At 42.6% G+C, this 27,199-nt stretch overlaps 1 protein-coding gene and 1 long non-coding RNA gene across 4 annotated transcripts in view; one reads left to right on the forward strand and one right to left on the reverse strand.

Annotated features, from left to right (window-relative positions):
- ANXA3 (annexin A3) overlaps nt 1–27,199 on the forward strand; it is a 53,366-nt gene that overhangs the window by 23,369 nt on the left and 2,798 nt on the right. For both annotated transcript variants that reach the window (XM_040966787.1, XM_040966788.1), the window contains exons 4-12: nt 136–230; nt 2,574–2,687; nt 6,614–6,704; nt 9,709–9,788; nt 11,117–11,173; nt 11,476–11,569; nt 13,848–13,943; nt 19,352–19,410; nt 21,652–21,774. In XM_040966787.1, coding sequence (XP_040822721.1) covers nt 136–230; nt 2,574–2,687; nt 6,614–6,704; nt 9,709–9,788; nt 11,117–11,173; nt 11,476–11,569; nt 13,848–13,943; nt 19,352–19,410; nt 21,652–21,774 — 809 coding nt within the window. The remainder of the gene's footprint in view (nt 1–135; nt 231–2,573; nt 2,688–6,613; nt 6,705–9,708; nt 9,789–11,116; nt 11,174–11,475; nt 11,570–13,847; nt 13,944–19,351; nt 19,411–21,651; nt 21,775–27,199) is intronic.
- Nucleotides 22,081–26,982, reverse strand: LOC121147081. Of its 2 annotated transcripts, none has more exons than XR_005882334.1 (3): nt 26,704–26,982; nt 25,431–25,570; nt 22,081–22,482 (listed from the first exon to the last, which is right to left on the reverse strand). It is a non-coding gene; the product is annotated as an uncharacterized LOC121147081 (long non-coding RNA). The 2 variants fall into 2 exon arrangements; XR_005882335.1 differs by having other exon boundaries at nt 22,081–22,485.

The following is a 27,199-nucleotide window of genomic DNA, read 5'->3' on the forward strand; positions in this document are numbered from 1 at the left end:
AAGATTCCAACTTGGTAAGAAGCTGGAAGTTAAAAAGCCTTCTTTCTGCATTTGTGAAACCATTGATCATTTTTCTTTTGTTCAAGATAAGCACTGAGTTTTGGGTTGGTGCTGAGTAAAATAATTTTCATTTAGGAACCGACGAGAAGACACTCATCAGCATTCTGGCTGAGAGGTCAAGTGCACAGCGGCAGCTGATTGTCAAGGAATATCAAGCGGCATATGGGAAGGTAAGTTCAGGTGACACTGGGCAGTGGGAAGACAGTCACCAAGATGACCATGTAAGGCCCAATGTGAACAGAAATGCCCAGTGCAACCATCAAGAGCCTGGAACCCAAGAACTGACTTCGCCTGTAATTGGCTCAGTGGCCTTGGCATTTCCTGATCTTTGGGGGCCCTGTTTATTCACCTGTAGCACAAGGAGGCTTACCTTTAATCAAGGGTTTTAAGCCAGGAGTGATTTTTCTCCTCAGGGCACATTCGACACAAATAGAGGAATTTCATAATGAAAAAAATGGACATCCAGTGCGTGAGAGTCAGAGGGCAGTCTGCGTAATAAAGAATAATCTGACAACCATCTGACAAATTCCACTTTAGTTGAGTTTTGATTTCTTCCCTAACTTTATAATAGTTATGAAATAGATTTAACTCATTTAGCAAATGGAACTTACCAAGTATCAAAACAAGTAACAAGTAACACTTTCTTGGTCATTCGATTCAGTTGACCTGTTCAATACCTATTGCTTGGATGCTCCTCTGTGTCAGGAGATATCTATTGCATTGGAGCCACACCAATATCAAAAGTAGGTCCTGTCTTCTTTCGTGGAACCAACATTTTATTTTAAAATGAAGTAAGCTCAGACGTTGGGTAGCACTATGTAAAACAGAGTAAAGTGATAGAGAAGAAATGCCAGTGGCAGGTGGTTGCCTTGCTCTCAACTGGTCATCAAGCACTCTGCTCTACTTGGTCTCCAGGAAGAACACTTCAGGGAGAAGGTGCAATGCTTGCCAAACACACAAACACACAAACAAAACACCCTAGAAACTGAAACAAGCTGGGAATATTCGAGAAACAGAAAAGGATTCTAGCATAGCTGGAATGTAGGTCGTGAAGGGGGTACTGAGGTCTCTGGTCTTGGTACAGAGCTGGTGTTTTATTGTAAAGGTGGTAGAGAATCATTGAAAGTCTGTGAGGAGAGGAACACTATAACTGTTGTTAATTCTAAAAGGTTGTTTTTTGGTGCTGTCGAGGGGGAAGGGTGGGAAGAGAGAGCATTCAGGTGACTAAATGATCTGGGTGAGAAGGGATGAGCAGTGGCCATCTGCGAGCAGCCCAGGTGTCAATTCCCTGGCGTATTCTCCAGCCTCCAGACTCCATTAAAAATCCCTCTCTCTGATCTCCCTCTGCCAGGTACTTGCATTTGTTGAAATTTTATCTTTGAATATTTCTATTTTCCCCATGGTAACGTTTTAATATCTTTGAGATATAGAATTTTGTCTAATTCAAGCTCTAAATGCATGACACAAAGTAGGTGCCTGGTGGACCTGTGCTGCAGTGAATGAATACCCAGGCCAATTCAACACATATAGATGGGGGAATGTCAGTGATCTGTTGTTGTTTAGTCTTCCATAATGTGAAGGAGGGATGGGAGCAAAGGATTACAGCCATTTATCACAATGGGATGAAAAAAAGAGCATGAGGCAAAAGATTCAGGTACATAGATAGGCCTTTGTTGAAGATAGATGCTAATGAATGGCATTTGAAGAAGGAAAAATCTCTGTGGCAATTAAAGCAGAGCCAGGGACACTTGGCTCCCTCCTGTTATTGCTGCAGGAACAGGTCCCTGCTATGCCCCGGAGGTGTGGAGGCGTTGGGCTGTACTTTCATCTGGTGACAGTCAAGGAGATTGTGGATTTTCTGTGTGGAGCTGAAAATAACCATGAGCAGTATGAAAACCTTGTGTGGTAACATTCCTTTGATATGGAAAGCAAAAACCAAATGCCTTCTTAGGCAAGGTGATAAACTGCTCTTACATAATGTGCAAAAACACAACCAAAGGACAGTATCCACAAGCAATGCCTGTGCCACTACCACGTTTAGGGCTTCCTTTGTTGTGGGCACCACTAAATGCTTCGGGGCCCTCCTAGTGCCATGTGGTCCCCAGAGGCCAATGGCCAGCTGCTGTGCTGCCTTCTTTTTTTTTCTTTAAATCCCTGTGGCAGCCACTGAAAGGCAAGGTACTAGGACTGAAGCACCTGCTAGTGAAACCAGCTATGCATGTCAACAATTCTTTGTCTTCTCTTCTCCCTTGTCTTACCCTAGCATGTGACATTCATGTAATCTTCCCCTTGGCTTTCCTTCAGGAGACCCTTGTAAAACAGAACATTCTGGCAGTGAACCTAAAACATAGGTTAATATCCACAGAAATATTTTCAGCATTCCATATTTTTCTTATACATGCGCTCACTTTTGTCTGATTCTGACACATATGTTCATGTTGCTCTAGGGTGACTTTAGAAAAAAAAGAAAGGGAAAGTATTTCATGCTTTCCTCTTTGGGTTTTCTGTTTTAGGAGCTGAAAGATGACTTGAAGGGTGATCTCTCTGGCCACTTTGAGCATCTCATGGTGGCCCTTGTGACTCCGCCAGCAGTGTTTGATGCAAAGCAGCTGAAGAAATCCATGAAGGTAGGAGTGCTAAACAAGCTGCTTCTGCCCAGGATTTGACTCTATTGTCAACAACAGTGATTTGCTTCCAGCATGCACTGGAGATCTGGGTGCGCTTGGATGCTGCTTTGGGTTATACTCTATGCATGGTGAAATGACTCTGAAATGGGAGGCAGACTGAGCCCAAGAGTCTTGGGCATGGAGAATATCACTACATCATTATTTTGTTTGTTTTTCTGACACTAGGAGCCAAGTTCTCCATTTGGCTGACTTTGAAAGCAAGTGACACCATCATCAACCCCATTGCTTAGGTCAAAGGTCTACTGTTATCCTTGACTTCTTCCTTTCCTGTATCCTTCAGAGCTGTCCAGTCTGTCAGCAAGTCCATTAGTTCCACAGCAGCATGTATGCACTTCCCGCAGAATGCTTGGCTAACATTCTTTATGATCGTCAACATCTTCTGTTTGAACTGCATCATATCCTAACTGGTCCTTTTGCTTTCATCTTTCCCTACTTCAGTTCCATTCTCCACAGAACAGCCAAAATAATTTTTATGAACTTAATTTTTTAAGATTTATTTTATTTGTCTGAAAGGCAGAGATATAGAAAGAGAGAGAGAGGGAGAGAGATATTCCATCTGCTGGTTCACTCCCCACATGGCCTCAACAGTAAGGTCTGAACAAGACTAAAGTCAAGAGTCAGGAGCCCAACATGGGTAAAGGGGCCCAAGCATTTAGGCAATCCCTTTGCCACTCTCCCAGGCACATCAGCAGAGAGCTGAATAGGAAATGGAGCAGCCAGGACTCAGTCACCCATATGGGATGCCATCATCATGGGCAACAATTTAACATGCTATGCCACAGCACTGGCCTCTTGGAAAATTATTTTAAAAACCAGATGTTCGGACCCAGCATGACAACCTAGTGGCTAAAGTCAGGATTCCATATGGGTGCCAGTTCAAGTCCTGGCATCCCACTTCCCTTCATGCTTGTGGCAGAAAACCAATCAAGGATGGCCCAATGCTTTGAGACCTTACACCCAGAAGAAGCTCCTGGTTCCTGGCTCCAGATTGGCTCAGCTCCAGCTGTTGTAGCCACTTGGGGAGTATATCAGTGGATGAAAGATCTTCCTCTCTGTCTCTCCTCATCTTTGTATATCTGACTTTCCAATAAAAATAAATAAATCTTTAGAAACCGGTTGCCCACTAGCAGAGATCCCAGTACAGTAGCTATGGACCCATACATGCCACCTCATGACCTTAGTCTGTTGCAGGCTGTCTTTTGTCTATCTCTCTGACTCTTTAAAGCTGTGTATCATTTAGGGTTCCCCGGAGAAGTAGTACCAGCAGGCAGAAGGTATATACTAAATGATTTAGTGTGAGGAACTTACAATGTAATTGAGGGATTAATTAGATAAGTCAAAATCTGAAGGGGGAGGGGAGCCTTGTGGCACAGCAGGTGTTGCCTAAGACACCAGCATCCCACATCAGACTGCTGGTTTGAGTCACAGCTGCTCCACTTCTGATGCACATCTCTGCTAAGGTGTCTGGGAAGGTAACAGAAGATGGCCCACCACTCATATGGAGTTCTGAGCTTCTGGCTTCAGCCTGGCCTGGCCCTAGATGTGACAGCCATTTGAGAAGTGAACCAGAAGATGGATAATATATCTATTTCTCTGCCTTTGAAACAAATAAAAAGAAAGAAATCTGCAGGACTGGCTGTGAGGTACACCAGGAATACAGAGTGTCTGAGATAAACTCCATGACTTAAAAAATCAGTTCTTAATGGGCTTTTTCTCTACTCATAATTACAAAATACCTTCACAGAAAAACCTAGATTAGTGCTTGGTTGAATAACTGGTGACTGCACCCTAGGCCAATTTGAAGCATGAAACTCATCATCACACCCATCTTCCTCTGCATTCACTCACAGAGCTAAATTGGTCTTTATTGTTTATTGTTGGTGCTGTTGCTTGAACAATCTGAGCCTTTTCCTATTCTAGAATCTGTTTTACATGATATTCCTTTCACTGGGAATGCTTTTCCTCCAGGCACTTTCTATAAACTCACTCAGATCTCTTGATTTGTACCTGATACCACTCAAGATTATTTTGTCTAATTGGTTATCCATTTGTGTATTAACTATTCCCATCCAACTGTCCTTGCTGATAGCCTCATCAGACTCGGTCTGTATCTTCTTCCCTAGAGCTGAGTCAAAAGTGAATTAGCTGCTCACATGTGTTGGTGGGAAGAGCCTTGTGTATAGTGTAATCCTGAGGAGGTCTTGGCCGGCCCACAGGGAGTCCCTGAGCAAAGACCTCTGCCTGGATGAGTATTACATTAGGCGAAGTGGTCTGGCTCCAGTGCCCCCTGATGCTCCCAGTCACTGACTGAGAGTAACCTGGAGAGAGCATGACATTGGTGTGAACTCCATGGCACATCCCAAGGCTGTTAGCCAAACATATACTTTGCAGTAACTCTGCTGAAATCTGAGTGGTGAGTCTCAATGGCTGCCACATGGGAAGGCTTATAAGGAGAAGTGGGAAGGATTCAATACACCAAAAAGAACTAGAAAATGTTCTATTATATGCAAAAGCAAGGCAATGTAGGAAATCTGGGGGCCAGCACTAGGGTGCAGTGAATTAAGCCCTTGTTTGTAACACCAGGTGCCAGTTTATTTATAAACTACATCACTTCTGATCCAACTCTCAGCTAATGTGCTTGGGAAGCAGTAGAAGATGGCACAAGAGTTTGAGCTCCTGTTGACCACATGGGGAAGCTAGATGGAGTTAGGCTGCTGGCTTTGGCCTGACCCAGTCTCGGCCATTATGGTCATTTGGGTAGTAAACCAGCAGACTGAAGGCACACACTGTCTGTCTGTGTGTGTGTCTCTCTCTCTCTTTCTTTCTCTCTCTCTCTCTTTCCACTCATTCTGCCATTCAAATAACTAAATAACTAGTTTTTTAAAAATATTTTAAAATTTTGTTTAAACAAACTGAAAAATCCAGAACTAGGTATGATGGCAGTGCTGCTGACAAAGTTGAGGTTCCATCATCTTCAGCCCACTGCTTCCATTTCTTATCTAAAAATGGCAGCTCGGGATTCAGCCATTATATCTTCATTCTGATCAACTGAGAAGAATTAAGGACACACCCAGCACATTGCCATGACACATCTTCATATATGTTATCAACAGAATTTAGTTAGAAGCATTGTTGCTATAGGAAGCTGAGAAATATGACTTTATTTGGGAAGCCATCTGCCAAGTTAAAGATTGGGCCCTTTGATACTGAGTAAGAAAGACAAAAGGAATTGAGGGCCACCAGAAACTTCCCCCATACAAAGACAAAATCAGTTCATGTGCTGTTCATGCGTTCCATTGGCCTTAGTTGATCAAATCCCAGCATAAATGTTACGCTTGGAGTCAATGTGATTTGGTCACCTCAGTATTAACTATGCTGAGTTCTCCAGCCTGCCAGGCCCAGGACACACGTTGTTAAGATCTGATAATCTCCCAGTAGGAAGAAGATGCTCTACAGGACCACCCAGCACAGCAGTGCAAGTATGGACTCGGTGGAGAGTTCATCTCCAACACAGCAGCGTGTTGAATGCTCAGTAGAGTTGATCATATTAGAGTATCGTGCATGATTCTAACATCAGCTTTGTTCTTAATGCCATTTCTTCCTAGAATCACACCATTGATTTTTACACTAATGTGAGAAACAGTCTTGGCAAAATTTGATGTCAGATTACTCCAGATGATTCGTGTTACTTCTATGCTAAAAGTGTGTGGAACATTAGAAAATTACTTTAGAGCCATATGAGACCTTATATTGATTTTCTCAAAACTACTTTTTCTTCCATATAAAATGTTATTACCAATGAAAGATGTAAAATTAAGGGTTTTTTTGAGTGTCCTAAAAAATTAAATTTCCTGCTTTCTTTTTAGGGTACTGGAACAGATGAAGCTACCTTGATTGAAATCTTAACCACCAGGACAAGCAGGCAAATGAAGGAAATCTATCAGGCCTACTATACAGGTTATCTTATTTTCTGCTCACTTTACTACTGTCCCCACATAGATGAGCCAGGGTTACTTTTCTTAGAATCCCATCATCTTTTCTTCATAAGCCATTTTAAGAAGGTGAAACTTATAGAAAGGAAATATACTATAAATTGGGCTAAACACTGAATGGTCATGGCAAATCAGAATATTATCTGAGCTAGAAACTTTCCGTGGTAATTGCATTAATATTTTCTATTTATTAGACTATAGCTACACTGGATTTCTCTCAGCAATCATCACTTAATTGATTCAACCACTCTCATCCAAGTTAAATACTCAGATTATTGTATGTTGTTATTATATGTTAAGCAGATTAGACTCATGATATTCAGTGTGGAAATTAGAGGATCCATTTGGGAGATGAGTGGAGCACGAGAATCCAGCATAATGAGCCGTTGTCCTCATGGTGTGTTTAACATACAAACTGGAAAGCCTGTGACGCAGCTCTGGCTCTAACCCACCGAGGTCGGTGGGACTTCCCCGGATGAGGTCACTGGCCCCAGCCTGAAGGTTCACGTGGTCGCGAAGCACACACACTTCTGACCAACTGGTTCCAAGCTCAGGATTCTCACTACACCGTCACGTTTGATATTTCACAAAAACAATTAATATAAACCCCAAGAAAGTGCTATACTTACAAGGACAACAAAATAAATAGACACGTGGGTAGAGATCTGAGGAAGCCCAATGTGAACCTTCCCCATGCCCCGCCCCCATCACATTGATGTGTAATTACCAGCCAGCAGGCGTGTGTAGTCTTTGACAGTTTTATGGGGATTGATTACATTGGCATGATTGATTGTCCTCATGATTGCGTTCAACAGCTAGCCCCTAGCTCTCCCCAAATGTTAGCAAATAGCTCAATGCCTCAATCTTTGATTACATAGTTGGTCTTTGTGATATGCGCTGCCTCAATTTTGAGTCCTCTTGTGAGTGTGAACTTAGATGTGGTTCGAGGGGCCCATTGTGAATAAGCAAAGCACTACACTTGGAAATTCCAAAAAGATAGAACCAGAATATAGGAACCAAAATCACCTAATTCTGTATTATAAAACAGCCCCTGCTAACCCGCTCCTGGTGCTTTAAGGGAACTATGGCTCCCATGTTTGTGTGTCAAGAAGGACAACTGTGTATCATGGAGCTTCTACAGTGGGTGAGAGAGGTCCAAAGAGGGGGTTGTATTACACAAGCTATTGTTGAAGGGGTTGTGGGAAGTCCTCATCAGAAGGTGAACACCTCGACAGCAAGTGATGGTTTTCTTATTTACTAATCAGTGTCTGGTCATAGGAAAAACAACAGGTATTTCAACAGAGAACAATGATATCAAGGCATGCTTCACTGCCTTTCAGAGGAATGAAATAAAACAGGAAAGGAACACAGCAGACAACCAAGGAGGGAAATAGAGAGGAAACCACATTCAAGAGAAGAATATTGTCCGGCCAGTGTTGGTACCTCAAGGCCTCTGAAGGGTGGGCTTAAAGAGCAAGAGTTCAGATTTCTAGAAAGAGGATTTCAACCGGCTGGAGCTGCCACCTCCCCAGATGGCACTGAACCCTCAGATGGAAGATCTTTGTCTCTCTGTAACTATAAATTTCAAATAAATAAATATATTTTAAGAAGAGAGTGAGGAAGAGGAGATCCTAGGGAAAGTCCTGGCACTTAGAGATGGCGATTTACAAATATCACACAGACAATAGCTCACAGTCACCTCAGCGTCAATTTCCATGGGAACTAAGCTCTCTAGTAGGGTTAAAGGGAACAGAATACCTGGAGGTGACCTTGAGTGCTAGAGGAGAATGATGTGCAAGAAAATCAAGAAATGTTCTCTGTAGAAATCCAGGACACAGCACCCCCCTAGGAGCCTCATCCTCTTGCCACTGCCTCAGCATCGGGCATCCGTTGCTGTGTGCAGCCACATCTTTCAGTGCAGTGCCTCTGCCCCTCTGCCACTTTGCCCTAGTGTATGTGATACCAAGCCACAGCGTTCTCTTCCCTGCTTATCTTACAGAGTTTGTCTACCCAAGCCTTATACTTGGCCATGGCTCTGGTTTTCCTTGGTTTCTGTTTTCTGTCTTGCACCTGAGGGTCTTCCACTTCTTTTTCCTTGCCTCTTTCCATCTAGCTCGTCTCCTAAGGGAGAAATCAGCTTTAGGAAGTCAGCATTGTTTGGGGCAAAAATTTCCCACCAGGTCATCTCTTAGCTATTGGTTGCATAGTTGGCTCTTTTTAAAAATAAATAAGTATTTATTTATTTAATATATATATATTTATATTTAATACTTATTTATACAAAAATAATTTGTTTGCTTGTTTGTTTTAAAGGCAGAGTGACAGAGTGAGAAACATCTTTATCTGGTGGCTCACTCCCCAAATGCCCATAACACCCAGAGATAGGCCAGGCCAAAGCCAGAAGTCAGGAATTCCACCTGGATTTGCCATGTGGGTGGCAGGCACCTGAGTGGTTAGGCCATCATCTCCTGCCTCCCAGGTACAGTGTAGGAAGCTGATTGGAAGAAGAGGCAGGGCTCAATCCCAGACTCTCTGATACATGATAAAGGTATCCGCCACTGGGGGGCTTAGCCTGCCTCACAGCACCTGTGTTGAACCATGCAGCTATTTAAGCTGTGTGTCTGATCCCTTTCTAAGAAGGTCAAGTTTCTGCCACCATGGAAGGAGATAATATAAATCAGAGGGCAAAGCAGCAGCTCACCTACCCTGGCTTTCCCATTAACTGTGCCTACTTCTTGTTGCCAGATGAAAGTCACCATGTTTTGATCTGTTCTTTTGCATCTACCACGATGCACATTCAGAAAATGCTAAGATGTATCTTCTCGCAGCAGAAGAACACAGGGAAATCAAATTACAAAGCAGAATTTACTTTATTAGCTCCTATTCCTTCTGGTGTTATCATTTAAGCTTTCCTGTTTTATTACATTTTTCGGTTTTCCAAGTGTCATTTCACTTTTATTTCATTTCAGTGTATGAGAAGAGTCTTGGAGATGACATTAGCTCTGAAACATCTGGTGACTTCCGGAAAGCTTTGTTGATTTTGGCAAACGTAAGGATTTATTTCTTACTTCATCATCCCCAGTACATTACATGCTCCGTGATAATTTTTAGGGAGTTTAAAACCAGTGAGATTTCAGTTTTCCTTGTGAAACGATTTGGTCATAGTACATTTACATTGCCACTCAGCCCAGTAATATCTAGCCAAAATTATAAATGTATACATGATGAATGTAACAACTATAGAACTTTTTTGTATTAGTATGTTAGTTAAAAACATTTGGATCAGGTTTCACAGAAAATGATCTGATAACCATCTGACACACAATAATTGCTGATTTTCATTGTAATTATCTCCATTTTTAGAACCACGTTTATATTTTTCTGAGTCCCAAAGAGTATATATTTACTTTGCTAGCTTTTAAAGTAAGTGGCAACTCTGAAACCAATGAATTACCTGCAGAGATGGGTATTAAATTCAGAAATGGCATCTATCAGAATTTTTAATTTCTGATGAAGTTAGCTCACAACTTCATCCTTGATACCTTGAAAAAGCTGTTAAGTTGGACCTGGGAAAAACTGCAGAAGATGCTCTAAATTCTTGGACCCCTTCCCTCCACATGAGAGACCAGGATGGAGTTCTTTCTTGGTTCCTGGCTTCAGCCTGGCCCAGCCCTTACTCTTGTGTGTATTTGAACAATGAGCCAGCAGATGGAAAAATCTCTGTCTCTCCTTTTCTCTTTGTTGCTCTGCCTTTCCAATAAACAAAATAAATCTTTATTTTGTAAAAAACACTAACCGTCTTCCAAAGTAGCCATCAGGCTGTCACATTTTGCTTTCCCACTAACCACAGCTCAGAGTCTCGCTTGCTCTATCTTCATTGATGTTGGGTGGTGTCAGTGTGTGGGGTTGTAACCATATTAACAGGTAGGCAGTACCAGCTCTAACTTCCAGTTCTCTGATGACATGGGATGGTGAATATCTTTACGTGTTCTTTCTTGCTATCTGTTGTTCTGGTGAAGTATCTGTTCAGATCTTTTGGGTGGTTTATTATGTTCTAACTGAGATCTAAGGGTTCATTCTACATTTTGGGTATAAGACCTTTGGCTGATATGTTTGACACACATGCCAATCCACAGCTTGGCTTTGTTCCCCTTCACACGTTGGACTTCTCAGGGCAGGGAGGCCCCCAGGGGTGCGGGACTTGCTACAAGTGTCCTGACTCATCCTCAGCAGAGCCAGAGCTGAGTCTCAGAGCGCCTGGTGCCTTCGTGCTGCTTGGTGCTCAGGAGAGAAGAACGTCTCAGACGCCCTGCGGGCGGGAGGGCTGGAATCTGCTACCCTGAAAGCACTGTTCATATTTTCCTCCTTCCTGTTTAGGGAAGACGAGATGAAAGTCTGAAAGTGGATGAACATCTGGCCAAAAAGGATGCCCAGGTCAGTAACCCTCCACTGGTTTTGCAGAGAGAGATGGTGCTCCCTGGGACTGTCAGTGTCTTGCCTCTCAACTGGCAAGCTCCCCATGCAAAACTCTGCCTTCCCTAGTACTGTTATCTCTCCCCAGTGGCTCCTGCCACTCCAGCCTTCAGACTCATAGTCTACAGAGACTACAGACACTTGGGTGATGGCTCACCTGGCTGACCTTTACCCAAAGTGCTCACTCCTCTCCTCCCACCCCCGAGGAGGAAAGGAAGGATGGCCTGGTGCTGACCTGTGGCTCTCCCCACCCCCATCGCTAGATTCTGTACAACGCTGGTGAAAACAAATGGGGCACAGATGAGGACCAGTTCACCGAGATCCTGTGTCTAAGGAGCTTCTCTCAGCTAAAGCTAAGTATGAACACCCCTGGTCATCCTCTTGGGTTGGTGTCAGGCTTTTTTTTTTTTGGTATGTTTTGGGGAGCTTTGTGTACAGAGTTCTGGAAAACAAAATTCAAGACTGTAAAATCTGTTTCCACAGATGGATACACCTTTCAGAACACAAAATAGGAAAGCTGTGCTGACTCGGGGCAGTGGCCACACTACTGCGAGAGGCAGGGCATAGCAAGAGAGGAAGGGGAGTGGGGCTGCCCAATGGGAGCAAGCATTATAGGTCCCTATGGCAAGGAGAAGGTTGACTTCATTGCACCTGATTCCTCCCCTCCCCCTCATCAGCTCCTATGCAGAAAAGCCAGGCACCACAGGGGAAGTCACTGTTCAGGCATTGATTCTGATTGGCATTCAGCTCTGATAGGAAGGCCAATGTGGGACGGAGAGCACCAACTTGCCTTGTCAGACCAACCCTCACATGGAACTCCTGAGCAGCGACACTCTGACCGATACACCTCCCCAGCCCTCTGGAAGCAGCAGCCCCCAGAGGCCCTGGGCTCCCTTTGCTAGGAACTCTTTCAAATGTGACTTCCAGGAGTTACAGGGCAACCCAGTGCCTGCCTATGTCCCTGCTAGGTGGGTGGTGAGAACAAGAGACCTAAGTGACGAAGTCACAGTACTATGACTTTTTAATTCTGAAATTGTTCTTCCCCAATTTGGATATTAAAGGCACATTTATTTTGTAAAATATTGGTGATGTATAATAGAGTTGCTGGTTTTTTTTAAAGATTTTTTTTATTGGAAAGGCAGATATACAGAGAGGAGAGACAGAGAGGAAGATCTTCCGTCCGATGATTCACTCCCCAAGTGAGCGCAATGGCAGATGCTATGCCAATCCAAAGCCAGGAACCTCTTCCGGGTCTCCCATGTGGGCACAGGATCCCAAAGCTTTGGGCCGTCCTCGACTGCTTTCCCGGGCCACAGGCAGGGAGCTGGATGGGAAGCAGGGCTGCCGGGATTAGAACCGGTGCCCATATGGGATCCCGGGCGTGCAAGGCGAGGACCTTAACTACTGCACCACCGCGCCGGGCCCTATAGTTGCTTTTTTATTGGAGAAATAAAGATGAAATGATGCTAATCCTCTACCCCCCGCCCCCATTTTTTTTTTCAAAAGTCACTCAGCTTACAGAGTGTATCTGATACCTGGATACATACGAGTATTTTCTTTTTTCTTTAAGCATTTGTTTAGGGGCTAGTGCTGTGGCACAATGGCATAAGGTGCCACCTGCAGTGCAGCATCCCATATGGGTGCTGGTTCATGTCCCAGCTGCTCCGTTTCAATCCAGCTGTCTGCTATATGCCTAGGAAAACAGCAGAAGATAGCCCAACTGCTTCGGCTTCTGCACTTACGTGAGAGACCTGAAAGAAGCTCCTGGCTCCTGGTTTCAGACCAGCCCAGCTCCTGCAATTGCAGCCATTTAGGGAGTGAACCAGGGCATAAGAGAGTTCTCTCTCTGTCTCTGTCTCTCCCTCTTTCTTTCTGTAACTACATCTTTCAAGTAAATAAATAAATCAAAAATTTATCTATATGAAAGGCAGAAGGTGGGGGAGACAGAGAAAGAAAGAGATTTCCCACTTCTGGTTTACTCCCCACATAATTTCAATTAAAGCCAAGAGCCTGGAGCTTCCTCCTAGTCTCCCAGGTCAATGCCGGGATCCAAGCATTTGGACCATCTTCCGCTGCTTTCCCAGGTGCGTTAGGAGGGAGCAGGATTGGAACGAAAGCAACCAGGATTCAAACTGACACCAGACATGAGATGCTGACACTGCAAGCAGTGACTTAAACAGGTGTCCCGTACTGCCTGGCCTCATTTAACAGATTTTGTTTGATTGAGAAATCATTGGAATGATTTGCTCAGCACAAAGAAATTCTCATAATGATGAGTCTTTAGCAGATAAAATGTTTGACTAACGACAGTATTGTTTCCCAGGTGCTGCGGTCATTGTTAAAATAGCTTATCTAATTAGAGGAGTTATTTATCACTTAGCCTTTCTGCCTTTTATGAATGTCTCATCTGGGAGGAAGGAAGAGAAAGAGTTCATTGAAGAAAATGGCCTGTGTCATTCAGGCTTATTATAGATCTGAGTTTTTTTTAAAAAAGAAACAAAAATCAGTAATTTCTGTTCTCAGAGCTGGGTGTTTTTGAAGGAGTTTTAGAGGTTACAAATTAAAAAAAAAAAGAAAATACATTCAGGTGTGGTTAACTAGGATGCTTTATATCTGTGGTGCTATTTTTTTTCAGCCTTTGATGAATACAGAAATATTAGCCAGAAGGACATTGAGGACAGCATAAAAGGAGAATTATCGGGGCATTTTGAAGACTTACTGCTGGCCATAGGTAAGCCCTTGAGTGCTAATGAAGTGAGTTACGGTGCACTTCTTTTAACTCAGTGTCAAAGTGAGCTTCTTTCATGTAAGAATTCTGACTGATCTGGCTCCCACGGAGACCCCTCACAGCCCACAGTGCACACCGCAGGCTCAACAAATATTGCTAAATAGACACATATGGAACTTGTCTGTTTAGCCATTGCTTTCCTTTTTAAATTTTATTTGTTTTGCCGCCATGTTTAACTTGTAGATTTTTTGAGAGCCGAAGTATTAGATTTCTACTGGCATTTTTATAGAAGTTTATTGAAAACTGAAACCTTATCAAATTCAGTCATTCGCCATATGTGATTATTGACGGAATATATCAGCAGCCTCCCAATGCTGAGCCCAGCTCAGAAGTACGGGTCTCGTTCCCCTTGCTCTAGTGAGCAGGAGCTACATCAAAAGGAAAGTATATTTCAGGCCAAATCCGTTCCTACAAGCATGTGCATTAGCAAGCAGTCAAATCAGTGTTTTGAGCCCATCTCTCTTCTCAGTGGGGTCTCAGCACTTTGACCTTGGACGTAGCTGGAGCACAAGAAAAGTTCATTCAACAGGATGAGCCACTTTCACAATATAGGCTCCTGACCTTTCCCATCAAAGCTGCCGAGCCTGTTAAATGCTCATACACACATGGGACTGTTCCAGATTCTAATCCACTCCAACGGCAGGTGGCTATTGGGTAGGAACACCTGTACGCCACACCCCTTGCCACTGCACCCAAGGAGAAGTCACTTCTGCAGTGTGCTGGTCATGAACAGTGGATGCTTGAGAATCCACTCCTATGCAGTAGACCCTCTGCTATGTCACTCACATGTTAATTAATGACCCCTCAGGAGGGGGAATTCCCAATTAGAGTGCTACATTTTTTTAAAAGATGTATTTACGTTACTTGAAAATCAAAGTTACACAGAGAAAGACGAAGAGACAGACTGAGAAATCTCTTCCAAATGCTGGTTCACTCTCCAGGGACTGCAATGGCCAAACCTGGGTCCTTCCAAAGCTAGGAACGTCTTCTGGGTCTCCCAGGCAGGTTCAGAGGCCATCCTCCACTGCTTCCCCAGGTCATTAGCAGGGAGCTGGCTAGGAAGTGGAGCATCCTGGACTGGAACTGGTATCCATATGGATGCTGGCACAGCAGGTAGACAATTAGTATTCTCTGGCACTGTGCTGGTACTCCTAATTCTATTTATAAATAAACCATTCTGTAGCACTTCTCATGTACTTAATGTTGAGTTTAACTCAGCTATGAGATAAAAATTTAAGTCCAATGATGGTTCTAGGAAACATTATTATTTCTCCTTGGTAACCGTGGCAAAGCTGGGGCATACAGAAGTTAACTTCTGCAGCTCACTCAGGCAGCCCAGGACAGAAGGCTTCCCCAGTCGGTGTCGTTAGCCCAGCCATACAAATGTGCTGCAGGCCAGACTTAGGCTGAAACACAGGCTGCTTGCAAGTTCTTTCAAATTAGACCCACAAGCAGCCCCTGCAAGCTGCACGCTCTGCCCCGAGGTCTTTGTCCACATGTGTTATTTCACTTCACGTCTGCCCTGCTTTTCAATACCAACAGCAGGGATGTTTTTCCATGGGCAGGTTCGAAAGGTCAATACTGTTGACTCCAATTGAATTGCTAAACTGTAGGCCAGGAAAAAGGGCATTGACACGAGTCTTCTTAATTAGCTCTGAGAATGTTGCAGTTGCAATGATAGAGCCAATTAAATTTTTTATTTTATATTCCGCTTTTTACTTTCCCTGTTCTGGTTGAATGATAATATTTGAAAAACTTTAATGAGATGTAATATTCTCACTCACCAAGTTTAGAGCATTCTTGGAAACACATCTTGGATTGCACTTAAATCTGGGCTATCACATACATTCTCTTTATCGAGTCACAAAAGGCTATGAAGTCATGGCTGCCTCATGCAAGAATTTGCACCTGTACTGGGAAAGGTTCATGGACCCAGCAAAACGAAGTTGCATCTTGGTCATGGATTACAATGTCTCTGATTCCTCTGCAAAAGCATTATCTGGGAGACATAGCCCAGGAAACCCAGAATATCAATAAAATCTACACTTACTACATGGAAGAAAATCCTGCCGGTGAAAATCTATAAATCCCACAAAATCTCAGTGGTGACGCAAGCCCCATCTCGAGGCAACTTGGAAGTGACAGGTTTGATGTCAGGGAAGGTGCCTGGTGAAGCCATGGTCAAGATGAACAGATTTGCTTTGCCCGTAGGGGGCGCTGAAACCAAGTAAATGCACAGACTGCTGCATGTGAGTGCAGGGCTGCACATCTGAGATGCCAAACAGCTCAGCTGCCTTGAAAATGCGGTTGGCATGTCTCACGGCCACATTGGCCATGCTGCTTTCTGGGGCCAAAATTCACACGCAAATGCTCAAGCAGCAATTCAGAGCCATGAAGATGGATCCAGCAAGAATGATACCTGTGGGAAAAGTTGATCTTGGAGCCTAACGGCTACAGACCTCCTGATGAAGGATTTTCTGAGTACCAGACTACCCCCATTTAATCAAATAGAAGGCTTTGGTATACGCTGCACACAATGTCGTGTCTTGGTCATCTCTCTGGCTCTCACTGAGCACGCTTTTGTTCCATTAATACTGGGTGCACACACTGAGTTCCCCTAGCTTACTTCCTAAGGCAGCCTTTTCCATTGGTCAGATCTCTGATTTGTCTGAAGTTTGAGTTGTTAGAAGCCCAGATGGGATGAAACAGTTTCATGTTGGGTTTAAAATGTATGCGCAAAACCCAGACAGATAGGTAAAGCCACAAGAAGCCGTTACACCAAGAGGATCATAGCAGCCGTCCATGGACTGATGCCTCATGTGATGAAGCATAAACTGCTTAATAAATTAACATCTCATACGCAGTCATTGAGTAAAACTTTTGCCTGAAACCTAATATGACAAAAGAAATTATTTCTCAAGAAATAATTTGAAACCAGTTATCAAAAATCTGATTAGAAATATTAAGATGCTGTGAAGTGTCCTGTAATAACATTTTTTAAAATGAAGGGGCAAAAAAAGGCTTTATGTTTAAACTCAAATTCAAAATATTTACACTGATTCTCTATTTCTGGACTATTAAAAGTTCTTTATGAAAACATATTCATTAAGCTACAAGTCGTACCATAAAATTTGCCTAAAGTACGCAATTCAGTGATCTTTTTTTTTAACATGGTTACAGAGTTTTGCAATTACTTGCACAATTTACATTAGGATATTTTTCTCCAATCCCAAAAGGAATCCCAAAATCATTGGCGGTAATTCCCATTCTTTCTTGCCTCTAGCCCCTGCTAACCATTAACCTACTGTCTGGCTCTGATGGGCCTATTTCAGATTGTCCCTAAACAGGGGTCCTAAAACAGATTGTCAACAGTTTTTGACATGAAAACCCATCCAAGCCATATTATCTCAAAATCAGCTAATATGGATGGACTTTCCTGAACTAAAAAAAAATGTACAGGCTTCTCAGAACCACTGGGGAAAACCTTTCCTTTTATGCAGAGAGATTATCTGACCTTAACCTGAACTGTAACAGGACCAAGCAGAGGGTGAGAGTCACGGGTTTAGAAAGGATCTGTGTCTGACTGTGGCCTGCTGGTCCTCAGGATAAGCTAGGAGGGTGTGTTCTGCATTTGCTCAAGTTTAAGGGTAAGCCAGTGTTCACAGACCCCTGGGGAGGAGAGAGACCCAACTCAAGTTTGACCAAGACAATAAAGGTAGAAATGGGTAACTGAACTCTTGATCCCCATAATTTACTCTGATGGACTCCTGAGCTTTCCTGTCCTCCGTGTGGGGCTCAAAAGCAAACTTCATTCCTTATATATTGCCACCTCCCCAATTTTCAGACATGAAGAATAAGCCTGGTAGTTAAGAACATGAGGGTAAACAAAAGAGAGAGAGAGACTATTATAAAAACAAAGAGTTCTAATCCAGTGGGCATGCAGGAAGAATGAAGATTTAAAAAGATGAAAACGGTTTGGGTTTCCGTTTCCTCTTTTCATTTATTTCAAAGGCAGAGAGAATAAAACAGAGACAGATTGGCAGAGAGATCTCCCATCCAAGGGTTCATTCCCCAAATGCCTGCAGGAGCTAGTGCTGGGCCGGGCTGAAGCCAGAACCCAGTACTCGCTCTGCCTCTCCCACAGGTGCAACAAAGATCCAACTGCTTGAGCCATCATTGCGTTCTCCCTGGTGTGCATTGGAGGAAGCTGAGACAGAACCAGAGCCAGGACTCTGACCCAGGGATTCTGCAATGGGACTTGAGCTCCCCAGTAGTCTCTTGCCCTCTGCACCAAATACCCACCTGAATTATGGCCTCTGGTCACTTTAGTAAGGTTTGGTTAATATGAATCTGACAAAATCCAAGTAATATTAATTAGATTGTTTTCTTCTCAGGCCAAGTTCACATCTACCAGTTTTCATGGTTTGCTCCAGATTCCGTGTTCACGTTCCTCTTTTGAATTTCATTGAAATCACAGTCACAAGGCAGAAGATGTGGCTTTCCGTCACCAGGTCTATCTGCCACAATAAGAGAAGAGCTTATCAGGTTCTGAGCCACGAAAGTTCATTATAAAATCCATTCACATCTCGGATTCTTAACTGTGGATCAGACTTAAGATTTTACAAATAATTGCATTGCCCTCAATAGATTTGTTCCCTGTAGACTTTTCTGTTGCTAACTATTTTCACTTTATTTCAAGAGTAATTAATTTACTCATGGTTTTTGGCAACTCCCTCAGGTTTCTGCTTTCCTTGTTTCAAAATGAAGAGCGGAAACAATATATTTCATCATGGATGACGGGTCTAAATTACAAGCACTAGTGTTAATATGTTACACTGTATTCAGTGTACACATTCTCATCTGGCCACTCAGAAGTACAGTGTGCCATTGGAAAGTTGGGTTTTAGAGCGAGCTCCAGAGCCCGTTATCTAAGGAATGATTTGGTGCAACATCTGTATAGTTATCAAGCTCGAGGTGTTGATTAGAGGCCCGAGTTGTTAGGCACTGAACAATGGTACACCCTTGGAAGATTTCAGAGTTAGGCGTAGGCGTTCAGTGTGTCTGGGATCCAGAAATGACTCAGACCCTGCGGGAGCTTCTTTGGCTGATAATTTTATTTTCCACATGGTGAAAGGTAATATCTGTGCTGAAGTGCTGTGCAAATATAATGTGATAAGTCTTTGAAATTCAGGTTAAGCATTCTTCCTTTCCTTCTTAATAAAAGCCAGTAAAGGGAAGGGGATAAAATAGCATGATTGAAGAATCTTTGTTTAAAACTTATGGCTGCAGGCTAATTCCATTTCTATTAAGTGAAGCCAATCATTACTTGTTTTTTTTATTCTTTGAAACAGTGGGTTGCGTGAGGAACATGCCTGCATTCTTAGCTGGAAGACTGCATCAAGCTTTAAAGGTTGGTCTGGAAATTTCAGGCACATCCTCAAGGGGAATGCAAAGGTGCTTTTCCTTGATAGCATGTCCTATTTCTTTTCCACTTTGACAAGTTCTTGCTTGTAGTTCATTTGCCTATGGATTTGTGCCATAGTTTGATAATGAGTATTCAAATCAAGACGGTTGTAACTACAGGGAAGTGTTGACTAAACCATTTCCCCACCTCACAGCGCCTGTAGGCAGGGCCCAATTTGGAACACCAAACCCCAAGCTTAATGTTGATATCCAGAGGCCTGTCAAGCTGCACTTCTTAAACTGAATCAGCAACTTTTACAGGCTAGTTTGACCCTGTGTTTCCTTGATTATCTTCGCTGCTGAGTGGTGAGTTCCATAAGTACTGGTTCTTCTAGATCTTCAGAGCCTAGGGCCGGACTTATAGACGATGCTTGCCTCAATTCCCTTGCTGGACATTTCCTGTGGTCTCATGTCCACCATGAGTCTGGGTCAGACAGAACACATAGTTTTCCTCAGCTTGCAACTCCTTCACCCCCAAATCTCCAAGGATAGCCCAGGCAGGAAGTGGCTTTGCCCCACCCTCTGAATTTGTACAATTCCTGTTCGTCTCTGTCGTTGTTCACCATACCCTATCTCCCCCACAGCCTTCCTTTTGATGCTTGACTGTGCCAAGGCTGTTCCCCTCCAAGCCTTCATGTTGCTTGTCCTCTCTGCCCAGCACGCTCCTTGCTGTGAACCAGCTGCAGCTGACTCCTTATCTTTGCAGCTCTCGGTTCCGCTGTTACTTCCTGCAAGACCTTTGATCAAACTACTGTGTATCAAATGACTCCCTTGAAGTTGGCATTCCATTTCTCTATTTTCTTAACTGTTCTTATTAATACTCACATAGACAATGTGTTAAATTGCTGTGTATATCTGCTAGAGCTTCAGCGTTATGAAGATAGAGATACACATGAAAGATCGGTCATAGGATCATTCCTCTGCAGATAGGAAAATCCACAAGTGCTCATGTTCCTAGATGAAATAATGCGGTATCTGCATTGAGTCTATGCAAACCTCCTATGTACCTCGGGTCATCGCTGAATTACTTATAACTAATGCAGTGCAATTGCTATATTGTGTGATTAAAGGAATAATGATGACTAAAACATCTGTACATATTTAGGACATATGTGATTTTTCCCAAATATTTTCCATCCCCAGTTGCTTGACTCTGAATGCAGCACCCTTGGGTGCTGAGAACCAACTGTAATTTATGTTGTACCTTATACGTGGTACATGAACTTATGGCAGGCATTGGGTAAATGATCTATAATCACTAGATGAGCAGAGACAAACCCCTTGGTTAGAAATTTCACAGGCTCCCTCTACTCTGTTCTCCTAAAAATGATATATCATACATTTGGTCAGTATACACACAAAGCATCGCTCTCAGATATGCCCGTGTTCCCCATCCCCACTGAAACTCTTCCAGTTTACGCCATCTTCATCTCCAACCTTCGTTACTGTAGTCACTTCCAGATGCATACCAAAGCCTTGGGTCTTAATTTCCTTTCTTCATCCTACTCCTGTCCAACACTCCATTCTCTCCTGTTCCAGTCAAAGAGAGCTTCTGAAATTACAAATCTGATCTGATCGCAACATTCTCATGTTTAAGATTGCAATAGTTCTCAGCACTTGAGATGAAATCAGAATTTCATTTCACAGTTAACAGGGTCTGGCCTTTGCCAGACACATCCCTCGTTACCCTTCTCAATATGAAAAATTCTTGACTAGAGCCTTTTTCTTGTCCTAAACCATCACACAAGCTATTTCTTCTCTCAAAATCCTCTTTCATCTCTGTTTCAATCATTCCTTCCCCCTTGACTGGTTATTTAAGCTCGGTTTAATGGCACGTTCTCAGACACTTTCCTATTCCATGGTCTCTCCTAGCCCCCTGCCAATATTTGCTGTCCTTTTACTGGTATTCCACGTGTCAGATCTCCCTGTAGTCACCTCTTTCCTTGTCTGTCTGTTTACAAAATTAGAAGTCTAACAAATAGTTCTGCATTTTTCAACATTGAGTGTGGTGCCAGACTAGATAAGATGCTTAACTGTTTCTTGAATAAATGAACGATGACAGTGGATGGTAAGGGAATGGAGACTTGCTCTGGTTTGTGTGCAGCATTACTTGTAGCTCGAAAGCGTGGGTCTGTAGATCATTTTGTGACCGGTGACCTGTGTGGTGAATCCATGTCTTTCTTAACAGGGTGCTGGGACCGATGAGTTCACTCTGAACAGAATCATGGTTTCAAGATCTGAAATTGATCTTTTGGACATTCGAGCCGAGTTCAAGAAACAATATGGCTATTCCCTACATTCAGCAATTCAAGTAAGTCTGCTCCTGAAACACATTTCATCTTTCTGTAGTCAGTCATCCTTTTTTCCCCCTTATCTCTTTGAAATGTATCTATAATTCCCCTTTCCTTGTCCATGTGTAAACATCTTTTCAATACAGCAAAATGTCCCTTATAAGTAATAGCTATTTCTCAGCTCTGAAATTTTGAGAGCTGTCATAATCATTCAGACAATTTTTTGTTTCTTAGGTTTGTTAGCCACAAATTTTTCTTCTTTTGTGAGCTGCCTATGCAACTTTGTTGCCTTTTTTTATATTAAATTGTTTCATTATTTATGGCAATGTATGGAAAGGAAAATACACATTCTATAAGTGTTCTTTGCTTTTATATGAGAGATAGCATGATTCTGCAACTTCCCATTCCAATATTTAGGATATATAGGAAGCGTTCTCATTTTTAACATCTGTTAGCATTTCATTGTCTGAATATTTCTACTTACCACAAAACTGATGTTTCCAGTTTGTTCCTATTATAAACCATGCCGTGGTATATATGCACTGTTTCATTAGGTCAAGCATACCTGTGGGTTAATTTTTCAGAAGTCACATTTTCCTGAAGCCACAATAAATACATTGTAAAATTTGATCTGTATCAGCAACTGGTGCCCATTGTGTGTGTCTGTGAGGAGTACCTGAGTCCTTGTTTTCCTGTGGCCTTGACACAACAGCAAGCTTCCAGGCAATCTGCTAAATGAGGAATTGTGTCTTAGTACAGCTTTTTTTATTTTTAAGATTTATTTATTTTTATTGGAAACACAGATACACAGAGAAAGGAGATACAGAGAGAAAGATCCTCTATTTGCTGGTCCACTCCCAAAGTGGCCATAATGCCCAGAGCTAAGTCTGTCCAAAGCCAGAAGCCACCTCTGGGTCTCCCACGTGGGTGCAGGGGTCCCAAGGTTTTGGGCCAGCCTTTGTTACTTTCTCAGGCTACAAGCACGGAGCTGCATGGGAAACATAACAGCCGAGATATGAACAGCACCTATATGGGATCCCAGCAGTGGTGAGGCCAGGATTTAGTCACTAGGCCATTATTCCAGGTCTTTAGTGCAGTTTTAAACATATATGTATTTTTTCAGTATAAGTGAAACTGATCATAGTTCCATGTTCCAAGTATCATTTGTACTTTTTATTATGTGCCCTTACGTTCTTTGGCCATTGTTCCTTTGGGCTTTTTGTTCTTTTGGACAAATTTCTAAGGCTTTTTCTCATGTAACATAGATGATAGCATTTTATATAGTTGTCAGTATTCTTCCCAGGACAGGAGGCATTTATTCCAAGTGGAAGTTTTATGTTTGACTTGGTTAAATTTACCAATATTTTCTTTCTAAATATATATATTTTTTTTGCTAAAAATTGATCCCTTCTGTTTCTATCATTCTGGATGAGATTACTTAAAAAATTTCTGCAGTAGTCCCTTCTCATCACTAGGAATGCATTCCAAGGCCTTGGGAGATGCCTGAGACCTTCATATATATGTAAAAACTATACATACTGTTTTTACATATGCGTATGTTTGAACATACTTCAAAATCTTCATAGAAAAATGCAGTTAGAGCTAACAGAGTAAAGTCCCGGTCAGTTAAAAGCCCCAACATCTCTACCTTCAGACCAGAGAAGGTCTCCCCAAAAAGCCACTGAACTTATCTGGACAATAAGATGCTGGACTCTATGCTAGGTATATGCTTGCAATGAAGGAATCTCAACTGAACTTGAACTGTGGTTGTGCAGCAAGGGGAAGGAATCCACCATAGGGGGAGGGTTGTGGGAGGGGTGGGGGGAACCCCAGTGCCTATAAAACTGTATCACATAATACAATGTTAATAACAATAAAAAAGAAAAATGCAGTTAAAAGACAGTTTTGGTACCAAAGCTTTCTGAAATCCATGAATACTTATTTTATAATATGCATTTTCATTAACTTTTTTTGAAGACCTCTCATATTATAAAGTTTAGCTTATAAATTCGACCCATAAGACATTTAGAATAATACACAATTATAACAATATACTGTGATAAGTTATGTGTGAGTGGATTATCAAGCCAAGATGATGTCAGAGCGTCGATGTCCTTCATCAACTTCTTTGCCAGAAGTGTGGCAACAGATTATCCTTATTGAATGATGTAGCTTCCCTAATAAATTTGATATGGTTCACTCTGTTCCTGATTCTGAGTGCGTAACCATCCCAGCCTTGTGGCACATGGCGTGGCACCACTCATTTCAAGATTCCCTTGTGCAGTCTTTGTAAGGGCTCAATGCTTACGGCAGAATCCGTTGCCATTGGTCAGAACATGTCTTCCATTCATGACCTATTCCTACAAACATGATGCTTCATTTCTTCTTCATATGTTAGCACTTATATACCATGGCCATACCTACTTCCATTTGAAACACAACAGCCAAACAAATATGAAGCTCTTGCAATTAATTTCCAACATCTCTGCTGTTGTGCTTTGCAATCATATATTAAGCAAAAGAAGAAGCAGTTGAACACAAGCACTGTAAATAGTACAGCAGTTGAGCTGATAGCCAAGGTGGAAGCTAAATGAATAATGGGCAGTTAGCATGTGCAATATGGACACTCGGAACAAGAGGTGGTTCATATCCTGGAGGAGCAGAGCAGACAGCATGAGATTTCCTATGTTCCTCAGGAAGGCATACAATGTAAAATGTATGAGTAATTTACTTCAGAATTTTCCCCTTAGTATTTCAAGCGGTGGCTGGTTGTAACAGAAAGTCAATCCATAGGTAAGAAGGGACTACTACACTCTTTCTGTTCTGTTTTGAGTGAAATCAATCTTCCCTGTCCTCAGATCTCAGTTTATATTTAAACACAGACACTCCCAAGTAAATGACAAGTTAGTAGAATTAATAAAACAGTAGAAATGACCAGAAAAAAAAAAAAAGGACTCCATATTCGTGCAGTAAATGTATGACTCAAAAGTCAAACCCTAGGAAGGAATTAACCCCAGACCTGCCTGGAAGTCTTGCATTGATTGGCAAGTTTACTTCTACGTCCAAGATTACATGTGGAAGTACTCAGTCAGTGAGTAATAGACGGGGATAGTCCAAGCTGTGCTCCTGGGAACAAACTAAGGGCTGAAGTTGGGGAGCTCGGTGGTCTAACCCATCCACCTTCCAGGGCCACTTTGACAAAGTGAATAGATGAAATTCAGGGCTGGCTTTGCAGAGGACCTGAAGGCTGCGAGGGATCTTCCCGTGTCTCTGCTGCCACACTTTCTCTGTGCATGTCTGTAGAAAATCAGCATTAGGGACTGTCAGACTCAGGCAAATTCCCCAAGCTCTAAGATAGGATGATGGATGAGCCAGGACAAGAAAGAGAGCCTTAGAAGGCAGAACAGGGAAATGTGGTTCTGGGCATTGAGGAGCCAAAATTAAGGGTGGAGTTCATGCTGCCCACACAACCCTGGGCCCAGCTGAAGGGTCCCTTGTGATCATGTGGATTCTGATCCTGGGTAACTCCCTAGCTGTAACTTCCCTCCAGCCCCTATGTGCCCAGTCATGGCTTAGATCATGTTCTTACATCACTGAGACCAGCTTCAGTCCTCAATTCAACCTTGGTTCTGGCCCTATCCATGATTGCTTTCCTTGAACAGGTGCATATACTCACCTGGTTCTCTTGGCAACCGTTTTGGAAACATCCCTTTCCCACGAGCCGCAGGTGGCTTTTGAACGAACAAATGAATGGCCATCACTCATTTAGTTAACTAGATCTGCTTGCCAAAATCCTTTTTTGTTCTTAATAAACCTCTGAAGAAAGAGAGATGACTAAGTTGAAATCAGGGAACTCAAAAAGCACCTCTCAGACTCCACCCAAGGCTTGGTATTCTCCCTGCCACCTCCTCATGCCTGGTTCACTGTGAATCAGTCCTGCCACATGCTGATCGTGTCCATCATCAAAGGAAGATTCAGTAACCTTAACCACATTGCATTTACTAAGGCAGAAAAGTAGACTCATGTGTTTTATAATGATTGTCAGTAACGAGGTTGACACACACACAGGCCTTTTGCTTTACCGTCAGTGAACCGGGAAATTAAATTAACCAGTAACTCTCAGACCTACAATTGTCCGAGTAATTGAGACCAATTGTGTTAGAAAATTTGAAATATTTGTCAGTGATTAGAAAAAAAGGAAGAATTCATTACTGAAGAGTTTGGTCTATAATCTGGAATAATTTACGGTCCATCTATTATACTAGCTCACATCCAATATTTGGGAATCTCCTGATAATCTAGCCACTGATGAGCAGCATCTTTCCAACACAATGAAGTTTCTGAATTTCTGAGGATGGCGGTCTATTCTGTGTGTCTTTCTTCAAAACATTTTCCTTAACATCCTGCTGCTTGTAGGGACATTTGCCTGTTCATTGTGAACTTTCTCAAGGCTAACTGGTAGGGAGAAGTGAGAAGCAAATGTGTATTTCTTATTACTTAGTAAGATATTAGTGGGAAACTTGGATGAAGTTACATTATTTATTTGGTTGATCAATAAATCATTGCCTACTTAGTAAGAAGCAAAACTCCAGGCCCTGTAAGGGAAAATATCATAGATATCCTCAATTAATTCATAATCTTTTGAGTGGCTTGAGCTAAGCATGAAAAAATAGCTAACAAGATAAGAATCCATATAAAATATAGTAAAATGCTACATTGTGAGTACAGCAGATAGTAATACAGGAATTGAAGAGAAATTCGGGGTTACAGAAGGAGTATTTCTTTCAGAGAAGCATCGTGAGCCTGCCTTTCATATCGTCATGCAGTGGGTGCTTGCTCTAAGGCAGGTGCACTGCTAGTCTGCAAACTCTCAAAGGAGAACGCGCTGGAAGCTCAGCTGTGGTGGGAAGCAAGAAGTAATACAATGCTTGTTGGACTTGAGGACTTACCTCAGGGAATACTGAGAAATAAAATCCAAGTGGAAGATGAATTCAGTTGAAAGAGAGCTTTGCAGGAGGACAGGAGGAGGCTCGTATCACAACCCTGGAGACTCCCGGATTCTCACCAAGGACTATCAGTATGGACACCAAGGACTATATCCCAACTCTCAAGAAGATCACAGGGAATTGGAGTGCCTTTGGAGGCCCAGAACTCCGAGGTCAACAATTCCCTATCAGATCTCCAACATGGGATGGAAGAAGTCCAGATCCTTCTCACAGGATCTAATGATGTCAGAACAACAGCCAGGAGCCCTGAACAGTCTGCAGAAACAGAATAGGAAACTTCCTTCAGGACTAGAGAGAGGAGCTTTCTCTGGTCCTAACTTAGTTCCAAGTTTGGCTCCCCACCCTCTCTTGCAATTACCATTAGGGTCGCTGCAGAACCACCCCCCCACCACCAAAAAAAAAAATTAGATCAGATACAGACCAATAAGGAAAGCTTAGA

Source organism: Ochotona curzoniae, unplaced genomic scaffold (assembly GCF_017591425.1).
Source record: "Ochotona curzoniae isolate NIBS_2020 unplaced genomic scaffold, NIBS_Ocur_1.0 scaffold_4506, whole genome shotgun sequence".
Classification (NCBI taxonomy): domain Eukaryota; kingdom Metazoa; phylum Chordata; class Mammalia; order Lagomorpha; family Ochotonidae; genus Ochotona; species Ochotona curzoniae.